Genomic DNA, 11,035 nt, shown 5'->3' on the forward strand with positions numbered 1-11,035 from the left:
ATCAAAACCACCACTCCCACCACCAGCAGCTGTACACAAAAGGGCAGAAGGGATTCCTCCGAAGCTCAGCTCTTGATTCCTCTTTCACAACTCCAGTTAGAAGCATTAATTAATCTTCTGGGCGATAATCACCCTTAATTATCATAATCATACATATATATGCATAATATATAGCAAGTAATATTGCATATTCATATATATATATTATATATATCTATTTACAAGTGTGAATGACTGCAACTCATGATTTTCACACAAAAACCAGCACTTTCCTCTCTCAATGATCCAAGGCATTCATCACTACCCTGCAACAGATTAACATGCTCATATATTACTAACGAATTAATGCAAGCTTTTAATTTGATATATATATATATATATATGTATGTATGTGTGTGTGAACAAATGAAAGAGATAACCAGTCGGAAATGGCCAGACTTCTTGGATCTTCCAGCGGTTCCCTTGCAGATCTTCTCCTTAGCAACCTCTTGAAATCTTCTCGAGCCGAGTTTCCCGTGGCTGGAAGATCGGGAATGTTACCTAACTTCCTCAAATTCTTAATTTTATAGAACTAATGAAATAACTTACGGGAAAATGGGGAGGTAGGGGAGGTGGGGCCGGCGGGGGAGGATGGGACGGAGCTGGAGTCGGCGAAGAAGGGGGCGGAGGAACCGCGGTAAGAGGTGGAGGAGTGGCACCGGAGGATAGTGATGGAGCGGGAGATGGGGATGTCGTCGGGGCTATTGATATCGATCACCGGCGGAGAACGGGTGGCAGAGAAAGAGTCATACTTGCGAAGCTTTCCGAGGCCGGAGTCGGGGGTAGGGCCGGCGAGCGTCTCGTCCCAAAGCTTGTGGAGGAAACCCATGTCTTCCTTCTTCTTGTAACAACCGGAATGGCCGGGTGGCTCTTGGCGGCGGTGGCGATGATGATGATCTGCGTGTAATTATAATATATACAGTGGTGGTGCACCACCCGCTGCGACTGTTACGAAGAGATCAGAGATGGGTTAATGCTTATTGGTTTTATTATTGATAAAATATATAATATATATACATATAACTATAGATAATATTATCTCTGAGCTTTCGCCATTGCCGGCTTCTTATAGAGCTTGAAATGGAGCTTCCACCTCCTCCGCCACCACCACCACTCGCATGCCCTCCTAAAACACAGGAAGAGAGAGAGAGAGAGAGGTCCATATCAAATATGGCTTCTTCATTTGCAGCCCTCAAAATCTAAGCAATTTTTGGTTGATAATTACGCTGTGATCTAAAACAAGCCATCTCAAATTTAGGCTTCATTTGGAAGGAGTGAATCTCAAAATTTCAAATTCGTTTGTATTGAATTTCACATAAAATTTAGGAATTAACTAAATATATTATATTCAATAATTTAAATAAAACTAAAAATTAAATAAAATTATATCCCAAAGGACTTTGCTTACAATCCTTAGTAGAGTGGCGAGGGTTAGAGTCACTGACAAGGGAGAAACGAGTTATTTTTGTCCATGAACAAAGTTTATACTCAAAACTTCTTAGTAAAATTTGATTTAATATTGTTGAATTCTATGAATTCCATTCAATTTTTTCATTTCAAACATAAAAAGTTGTAATTGGAAATTGAGTGATGTCTCTCGATAGTCAAGTGGCGAGAGACCTCGCTCGACTAACTTCTCTTAATCACCTGACTCTTTTTTTTAGTTACACACTTGGGTTTTTTAATAGTGTCTCGAATTAGTCTTATGATAGGCTCACTCAATGTGTTGTGGGTTTATTTTTTTATATTTAGATTTATTATTAAGCATAACAAAAATAAATTCATTTATTTCAAATAGGCGTTTGGTAGTGAGATTATAATTTTAATTATATATATTATATTACAATATTTTTGATAAAAGAAAATTTTTGTAGCAAAAATAAGAAAGATCAAAAAAATTTGGTAGAAACTTTTGGTTGTAACACGATAGATAAGGCTCTTATAAAGAATATAATCATAGATAGAGACGAATATGAATTTACAATTCAAGTAGCCGATCTTATCTAGTATAATTAAGTCTTGTGAACTGTGACTATTATTAATAATAAAGATTAACATTTGGTTAATTTGATGGATTATAGAGTAATTTGGAAATTAAACCAAATTAATTAAATTTATAATCAAATCAAACTGAAATCCTGAAAAAACTTATTTAACCAAAATGAAATAAAAAAATTAATCAAAATTTGTCTATTGGATTCAACAATTCTAGTTTTACGAAACAAAAATATAATGTGAACATTCAAGTTTGACATTTGTGGTGACACTCTATATTGATAATCAAATACTCATTGGTGATTATTTCAATGCAATAAATAATCATCCATGAATATCTAATAATTAATATAAAATATTACTCCAAGTGTTAAATTTAAATATTTTTATTTTTCCACAAAGCCCAGAGGGAGATTAGGTTAAGTCCAATTTCCAAACATTAGCTGTTGGTCATCTAATTTGGGTATAAGTCCAGAACTAACCCTTCAAATATTTGGGCCCGAACTAGGCCACAAGTCTTGTATGGCCCGTTCATGGCCCATTAAGATTTTTTTTTTATTTTTATGATATAAAATTTGCCCATTGGCCCATTAAAAATTAACTAGGCTAATAAAATTTAAACTCCTAATTGCTTAAATAATAATTAATTTCTTAAATAATTTTACCGTTACACTAAGTCTCACTTTGTTTAGAATTTTAACGAATAAATTTAAATAAATAAACTATTACTGTCAAGCATCATCTAATAAATTTTATTTAACTTTTTTAATATTTTTTTAAACATACATAAGAGTCGCCCTCTAATAATTTTTTAACCTACCAAAAGTTACAATTTTTAAAGATTATATATATATATATATAGTTGCGGACTCAATTTTGGGTCGACGTAAGATTTTATTAATGAAGAAATGAGTGAAAAAGCAAGTTATATGCTATATAAATACCGTAATTCATAAAGTTGCTAATAAAATAACTTCATAGGAATCTCTAACTATATTATATGAAACCAAAATTTTTAAGTAAACTCAACAGCACTAAATAGAAAACACTATAGAGATCCTTAAAAGAAATTAGGACGACTAGTTCAATTATTCTCTATAAGTCTCTTAAATTTTAGAATTGTTGTCACTTGTCTCTATTCAAGAAGTTATATTCTCAGACTTCACCTCACGGCGAACATGTCTATTCACCCGGAGCCATGAAATAAGCAGACCATGAGTTTTAAATATGACAAGATAGATTCGGGCAAAAAATTAGAGTGCGATTTTGTTCACCCCCTTTAACGGGGGTGAACATAACCCTCAGTCCTTTGAGGGTTAAAATTAACAGAGGGACAGTACTTTGACTTGCTATTTGACTGTCTTTCTGTTAATTTTAACTCTCAAAAGACTGAGGGTTATGTTCATCCCTGTTAAAGGGGGTGAACAAAATTGCACTCAAAAAATTGACTGTGATCAAAGGACCTCATATGTTTTTGACATTATAAAAAATGATTAATAATAACTTTGATTTTAGCTATAATTATTATAAGTTTTACCAGCTTAATTATAAGGATTATTTGTTAAATTTATTTGTAAGTATAGCACTTTAATATATGAATATGACTATTTCTTTTTTCTCATAAATTGAGAAACCTTGCACGTTGAAAATGCCCTTTACCAAACACTACAATAAACTTTTCTAAGCCAACTTGTTTTTTTTTTTAATTGTTACTTTTCAAATTCAATATTGCAAGTTGATGAATGAAAGGAACAAGTTAGAGAAGAAGGAAGAAGAAGCCTATGAAGTGGACAAGTTGGGGCCTTTCTTATTGGAAGAAAGGTGGGGAGTTGAATGCCACTTCTTACTATTTTATTTGTTGTACATTCATTAGGCAACAAGTTGAAGCCAATGCCCTTTCATTCTTCATATCAATCAAATTTTCTCCTCCCCCCACCAAAAAAAAAAAAAAAAAAACGTGTTTATCTGTGTGTCTTCTTGCCATCTCACCCATCGAACTTCATCTCTTTAGCAACAATTATTGTTCTTCTAAGGATCAAACTACAAATTGTGTTGTTTTGGCATCACTTGTTAGGTTTTCCGTATGGATTATCAATTGTTTGTCTTATTACCTTTTTGTTAGAATTAGATTGTTCACATTATACTTGAAGTTAAAAAAAATAAAGCATCCAATCCTATTATATTCTAATTTTATTTTTTTTTATTCTCTCAAACTCACTCTTAAGACATGAAAAGATGCACATAAAGAGAGCACGAGAAATAAAACAAAATTGGAGAAATATCAAATAGTAACTAAACATAATTGAATCACCTTTAATGTTTCACGAAAACTTAAATCATGAGTATGTTTTGACACCCTAAGTTATAATGTTTAGAAAATGTACTTTCTCTAGATAATCTTATAATAGGACATTAATAATGATTTTCTCCTGATATTTGTATATTTTATTCTTTCTTATTGTTAGAATAACTGTATATTCTTTTGTTTTTTTAGCTTCGTTAATCTTTTTGGTCTTTTGTTGTGAGGCTCAAGAGATGGCCTAATTTAGAGTTGCAGATTGCTTTGGTTAATTTTATGAATTTCTTATTTATAAAAAAATATTAAATAAATAAATAAATAATTGCAATTGAATACAACATCAAGAAGCCATAGAGAAACCTTGCAAGTTGGCTGCTGAATATATAATGAACTAAAGTGATGAAAAGAAGCCTGCAAGTTTGCTAAATATCATTTACAGGACAGCTGCAAGCTAAAGTTGGTGGAAGTCAATGGGTGATATTTTGGGGCTGAAGATATGAAGGAGTGATGAGTGATGAGCATTTGATTTGGAGCTTTTGGCATCTTGTAAGAGCCAATTGGAGCCACAGCCAGGCAGCCTCACCACCTTGAAAGTCCCATCCCCATTAAACCCAAAAAGCAACATCTATGGCTCTCTTTTGTCTATTTTTTCGCTACTTAGTCTTTTGTCAAGTATTCATTGTCCTCAGTGCCCCTCACCCACATGCTCCCCCAACTTTCTTTTCTTTTTATACCAATTGTTATTTTGAAACTTAAATTTAATATTTATATTAGATAAAGAAGAGTAAAAGTTAAATTTATCCAAACTAACTGACTAAATTTGTCTTTTCAATTCGATTTCTTTCTTGCATCAATTCAATTCGATTAATTTTTTAAAAAAGTTTGATTTTTGATTTTCGATTCAATTTTTTTGTTGGAATAACTGAATTAACCGAATTGACCAAACTTTAAAATAATATTTTTTTAATATTTATAAAATGATATTATTTTATTCAATTTTGTGTGTTTTTTATTAGTTATTTTAGTGTTTTTTTTTATATTTTTTTAATTTAATCAGTTCAGTTCAATTTTTTTAATTATTAATTAATTCAATTTTTTAAGTTAATTTGAGTTCAAATTTTCTCCCCAAGTTCAATTTAATTGATTTGGTAACCAAATTGTTAAATTGCACACCCTTAATATCAAGATCCAACTTGAATTTGTCTGCCTAACTTTTCTTTTTAATAATTGAATATGCTATGGGGATAGTTTATCTTTGCCTTTAGTTTGTTTTTGGTGTTTTCAATGTGTTAAATTTCTTTATTCTTTATGGTTGCTTGAGATATTTCTTAACATAATTTGTTAATGTGTTGTGATTTTTTCAATTAATATACTCTTTCTTATAGAAAAAAAAATATTTATAATAATATTTTGTATTGATATCTTATACAATATTATGTTAATATAAAATTATAAGATATCGATAAAAAGTGTTGTTATAAATATTAAATTTAAGCCTCTTAATAACTTTTTTGTATTTTTTTAATAGTAAAAAGAAAATCCCAACCAAAAAAAATCATCACATATTATTAAGGAAGAGTAAAAATTTGATTTACTTGAATTAATCGAATTGAACCGACTGAACTTGTCAGTTTGGTTAAGTTTTTTCTTATATCATTTAGGTTCGATTAATTTTTTTTAAAAGTTTGATTTTCGATTTTTATTTCTATTTTTTGGTTGGAAGAATCCAACTAACTGAATTTTAAAACGATGTGGTTTTGATATTTATAAAACGACATCGTTTTCTTCAATTTTATATATTTTTTTTATTATTTCAATTTTCTTCATTTTTTTTACGCTTATTTAATTTTATCAATCCGATTCAATTTATACATTTGAGTTCAAGTTTTTCACTTATTAATTAGTTCAATTTTTTTAATTAATCGATTGATTCAATTCGATCTTACTTATCAATTTAATTTAATTAGTTAATAAAATTCAATTAATTTGATAATTGAATCGACACGTTTACACACACTTACCTATTATTACCTTTTAAGTGAATAAAAAAAGTACAATAAATAAGGTTTTCAAGGAGTAAAGCCAAATTAGAACAATCCCCAAGCCTAATTCATCTCCCCCAAATAATGTATGTCTGTCTAATGCATTATATATACAACATTAATACTGCAATTAAATTGGGTCACTTAGTTTACACCTTATTATTATTTGTTTTGTTCAATAATACATTTATATAATACGTTACATGTTTAATTTTGAATAAGTCCAAGTCTTGTCTTAATCGACTCAAATCTAATAAATTCATATCGAGACCATTCAAAAAGATTATGAAACCAAAGTCTAGACAATTAAATACATGCTCACAACCAAATTCGATTAAATGGATCGAAAGGAGACCTAACTTAAACCCAAATCCAAATCCGAGTAGTTGACATTTGTGAAAAGAGAAAAAAAGAAAAGAAAAAGAAAAAAAAAAAACATTTCATGACAACTCCATACAAGTTCTTCCTTTGTTGTGCAATTATGTTGCTTAGTTTTAGTTGAATCCAAGCACTAAATATTGAGAACACAAGGAGAGAGCACCACCACCACCAAAGGGCACCCACAGGCCTCAAGGATGCATATCTTTCCCAGAGAAATGGGACACTTGTCCTACTATCACAGAAGGGTCAAAAGAATGACTAGAGAAGCTCTCTATCTAATGCCTGGTGTCTCGTCCATGCCGGACCGGCTTATAAATCTTCATCAGTAAGCATCCATGTTAGGCTGATTGTGAAGCTATTGATTGCACTGCACCATCAAGTAGATATGCTAGACGAGACGCCGTGGCCGAAAGAAACCTTCTGCTTCCTGCCCCGCCGTCTATCTCCGGCAGCCCCGGGCATTCCTCCCCCTCCTCCTCCTCTCCCCCTCCTCGGGTTTTGCTGATGTTCTGCCTGTCTTCACCAAAGCAACAGATAAATCTCCATAAGAGAAAAGGAGGGTAAAAAAAAGGCAGTTATGCTAGAGGGAAAGAGAGAGAGAGAGAGAGAGAACAAACCCCAAAACAGAAGCCCTCGAAGCCTGCGTGGAAGCCAGAAGAGGATTCGGTCTTCTCCTTCCCCGAGTTCATCTCAGAGCAACTGCGCTTGTTGGTGGCACTGGAGCTCTCACCACAAGACGCATACAAGGAGGACGAGCACGAGGGAGGAGTCGCGGTCTGTGAGGTGGAACCAAACGATTCAATATCGCTTTGAATCATCTCCTCGAATAACTCCTGCAATTCTTCGAAGCTGTCCTCCCCATTTCCCTGCGGAATTTCACAAATCTCCATTTCAAAACCAAATTTATCTTCAAATATTAGCATTCACAAGGCCTACCACAACAATTATTATTACTAACCAACCAGGCTTGGCCTGCAAACTAATAAACAAACAAGAAATCGAGATAAGGAGATGTCTCAAGAGTGTTATGGCAGGTAGAATCAAAATTCCCAATTTTTTTTGGCTTAATAACGATAAGGATCATCCCAACACCTCTGTTCCTTGTTTCGTAGCAAACCTCTGATTGTTCTGTGGGTTCCATGAATGTTGTTAATAACCTTCGCTGGTGGTTTCCTTATACTAATCCATTGTTCCCCAGGACCCCCGAGAAGGCACATATGTTGTTTCCACATAAAATGTTCCATTGCTAATATGCTTCCACAACTTGCATTACTAAATTAGAACCCATAATAGCATGAGCCCCACACCACACTGTTCCCACCTACGAGGTTGCAGGCCCAGAGTTCTCATTCAAACCTGCCTGGCCCAGCCATCTCTCCATCCTTCCATCTTCAGGAACACCAGAAAACAAACAGAATGACCATATTGACTCGTCAAAAAGAGGGAAAACAAAACTAACGATAGCATATCAAGCTTTTACCTAACCGTGTGGGGTTTACTGCAAATATCTTAGCTCACCAATCATTTCAATCTATGGAGCGGAAACAAAAAATGATGACCATATTATGGTATCATGAAAATCTAACCATCTTTGTCAATTGACAACAGAAATATTGAGCATTTGTCTCACAAACTATTTTGTCCATTGCGCTCTTCAATTATTTAGCTAAGAGATGGGAAACATACTCACGAGCAATTATGCTCTCAGGCTATTTTCGATCCACCAAGCATCAATGTGGGGGTGTTTTTCGTAGCGATATCATGCTACATTTGATGAACTGGGTTGAGAAACATGGAAAAAGAAATTGATTCAAGAGCACCACATATGGTAGTTGCATACATTCGATTATACATCAATTAATGGGTTATTATTTTTATTTAATGAAGAAATATTAATCAATCTCATCATTCTTGTGAGAAGTTCTACTTAAATTAGCATTACCTAGCAAGACAGAGGATAAAAGGCTTACATTAGGCTTGTTTTGGCACATCATAGCAGCCATCTCATTCAGAAAATCACCCATTCCCTGCCATCACATTAAGCACATTTAAAATCTGCCTCAATAATTACTCATAAATAAATAAAAATACATACTGAATCCATTCTGATTACAATCCTCCTAAAAATAAAAGTAGACAAATAATAATTACAATTGCTCCTCTGCGACTAAAAGGTTCTGTGCTCACTGGAAACGACCTCTTTGCTACGCAAAGAGAGTAATGTTGTGAACAAGAATGACCCCCTCCCAACCCGGGATCCCACATGGCGGGGAACCTCTTGCACCGGGACAACCTTTTTTTTGATAATTATAAAAAGAAGAAGAGTAACAAGCAAGTTGAGTTTGATAATAATGCGTACAAAGACGACCCTCTGCTAACCCTGACTCCTACAAAGCGGGGAGCTTTTTGCACTAAGGGCAATTCCTTTTAATAATTGTAATAATGAGGAGAGTAACATGGTCCATGCATTGGGAAAATTAGCCTCATTTCCTAGTGGGCCAGTCTCTGTTCAAATCAAATAATTAAGAAACCTTAAAATGCTTGAAAACAAGCAAAGCAAGCCAGCAAGCATCTGATGTCCAAACCAAGCAGCTACCACAGGTTGCCAATTAAAATAAGCTGAAGTTCACAGTAACCAGCAAGGAAAGGAGAGCTCATTGGATCAAAACCAAAGCAATGTGACCAGAATAAAGCAAGGGGGGACCCTATAAAGTTGGGGAACTCGTGATTAGGATCCAAATCTCCGGATCCGGGTCTGCACGAACTTCTGTGTGCTGGGCGTGAACTTATCGGATACACACTTAAAAAGATAATATTTGAGGGTTCTCTTCGTAGAAAATAATGATAAAATAAAGCAGGGCAAGACAAGAGGCTCACGTTTTCGTCATCATTACAGTCGTAGACTCCAACGTCGTACAGGAACCTTTTGTCGGCGTCGGAGAGAACTATGAACAGTGTAAAGAAAGGGAATAAGAAGAAGGGATTTCGTTAAACAAACGGCAATTGCCAGAGAATTGGTATTACCAGAATAGGCTTCTTGAATTGCCTGAAACTTCTTCTTCGCTTCTTCTACGTGCTTTGAGCTTCCCGACGCCGAGCACCGGTCTGGGTGCCATCTCTAGAAAACCAGAAACAGAGCTCAGAAACTGCCCAGAAAATTTTGTAAACGATTGAACAGCATAGCCTCAAGAAACCAGATTCGTTCCCGGAACTTTCCCGTTACATGGAACAAATCGGAAGAGAGGAAGTAAAAGGAACCCAGAAAATAATACAAAGAAGGGAAGTTTTCTAGTTGAATCCACTTTCTCGGGAAAATCCAGGTCTCCAATGGTCCGCGAAAAACAGAGCAAAACTGACATATTTCAGCCCAATAATTGGGGTTTTTTCTTTTTTCTTTTTTGATTTCACACAAACCGATTGACCTAGGAATTTCATGTTAACAAAAGCGTTGGTTCAATTCTGACCAGAGCAAGCTTCTTGTAAGCATTCCTGAGCTCGGCGGCCGAGCATTCCTTCTTCAACCCCAACACAGCGTACAAATCAGCCTTCCTCTCTTCGCCGGCGTCCATTTCACACATGCCCACCCAAAAACAAACCCCGAAACAACCAAGAACCGATCGAACACTCGCTCCCCCCCCCCCCCCCCCCCTCCTTTTTTTCAAATATTTGTCAAGTCGACAGATTGCTCCCCACCCACAAAATATCTATTGATTCTCGCCCGAGAAAACACAGTCCTGGCCCAGTAGAACACGGAACCTCCGCATTGTTGGCGTGGCGAGAGAGAGAAAAAGCGTTTCAAAGCCCCTCTCTCTCAACGCCAAAGCCCCAAGAAGGAACCCTCCAGAAACAGAGCTTATTTATAATTCATTTAACATTAACATTGGCTGCATGTTTTTATCTGGGGGCTGTTGGATGAAGATGTTGGCGGATGAAGGGTTGAGATTCAAAGCTTAGATTAGATATTTTCAGAGATGGTGTCTCCAGAAAGTTCTGTACTTTTAATTTATATATATTTTTGTGAGCCAGCATTGCATTGGTGGGGTGGGGTGGGGTGGGGTTGAACCTCGTAATCTGAATCCTAAATTGAGGATTATGAAAGGAGGTTTAATTTTTTAGGGTTTGTTCTATGACATTAGAAAGATTCAGTCTTTGAGAGTTAGTTGGGGATTATGAAAGGAAGGCCACTTGAGCAAGTTGTCCACTGGTCAAAAGTTGGCTTCCTATTAAATTAGAAAATTAAATTAATAGCTTTAGTTCTCTCTACAAAGGTAAAAATAAT

General features: G+C 34.9%; 2 protein-coding genes across 3 annotated transcripts; both read right to left on the reverse strand.

Moving 5' to 3' along the window:
• Positions 1-277: 277 nt before the first annotated feature.
• On the reverse strand, positions 278-868 carry LOC127794849 (dormancy-associated protein homolog 4-like). Its single transcript, XM_052326105.1, has 3 exons — positions 589-868; positions 420-519; positions 278-305 (listed from the first exon to the last, which is right to left on the reverse strand). The coding sequence occupies exons 1-3, from the start codon at positions 866-868 to the stop codon at positions 278-280; spliced, it is 408 nt and encodes a 135-aa protein (XP_052182065.1).
• A 5,806-nt stretch (positions 869-6,674) lies between these two features.
• LOC127795693 (uncharacterized) lies at positions 6,675-10,599 on the reverse strand. Of its 2 annotated transcripts, none has more exons than XM_052327534.1 (6): positions 10,221-10,599; positions 9,781-9,874; positions 9,634-9,701; positions 8,727-8,783; positions 7,374-7,622; positions 6,675-7,273 (listed from the first exon to the last, which is right to left on the reverse strand). In XM_052327534.1, exons 1-6 carry the CDS (start codon positions 10,332-10,334, stop codon positions 7,196-7,198), a joined length of 660 nt encoding a protein of 219 aa, XP_052183494.1. In that variant the 5' UTR covers positions 10,335-10,599; the 3' UTR covers positions 6,675-7,195. The 2 variants fall into 2 exon arrangements, with proteins under 2 accessions (XP_052183494.1, XP_052183493.1); XM_052327533.1 differs by having other exon boundaries at positions 6,675-7,269; positions 10,221-10,598.
• Positions 10,600-11,035: the final 436 nt, after the last annotated feature.

The sequence above is a fragment of the Diospyros lotus genome, chromosome 2 (genome assembly GCF_014633365.1).
Source record: "Diospyros lotus cultivar Yz01 chromosome 2, ASM1463336v1, whole genome shotgun sequence".
NCBI lineage: Eukaryota > Viridiplantae > Streptophyta > Magnoliopsida > Ericales > Ebenaceae > Diospyros > Diospyros lotus.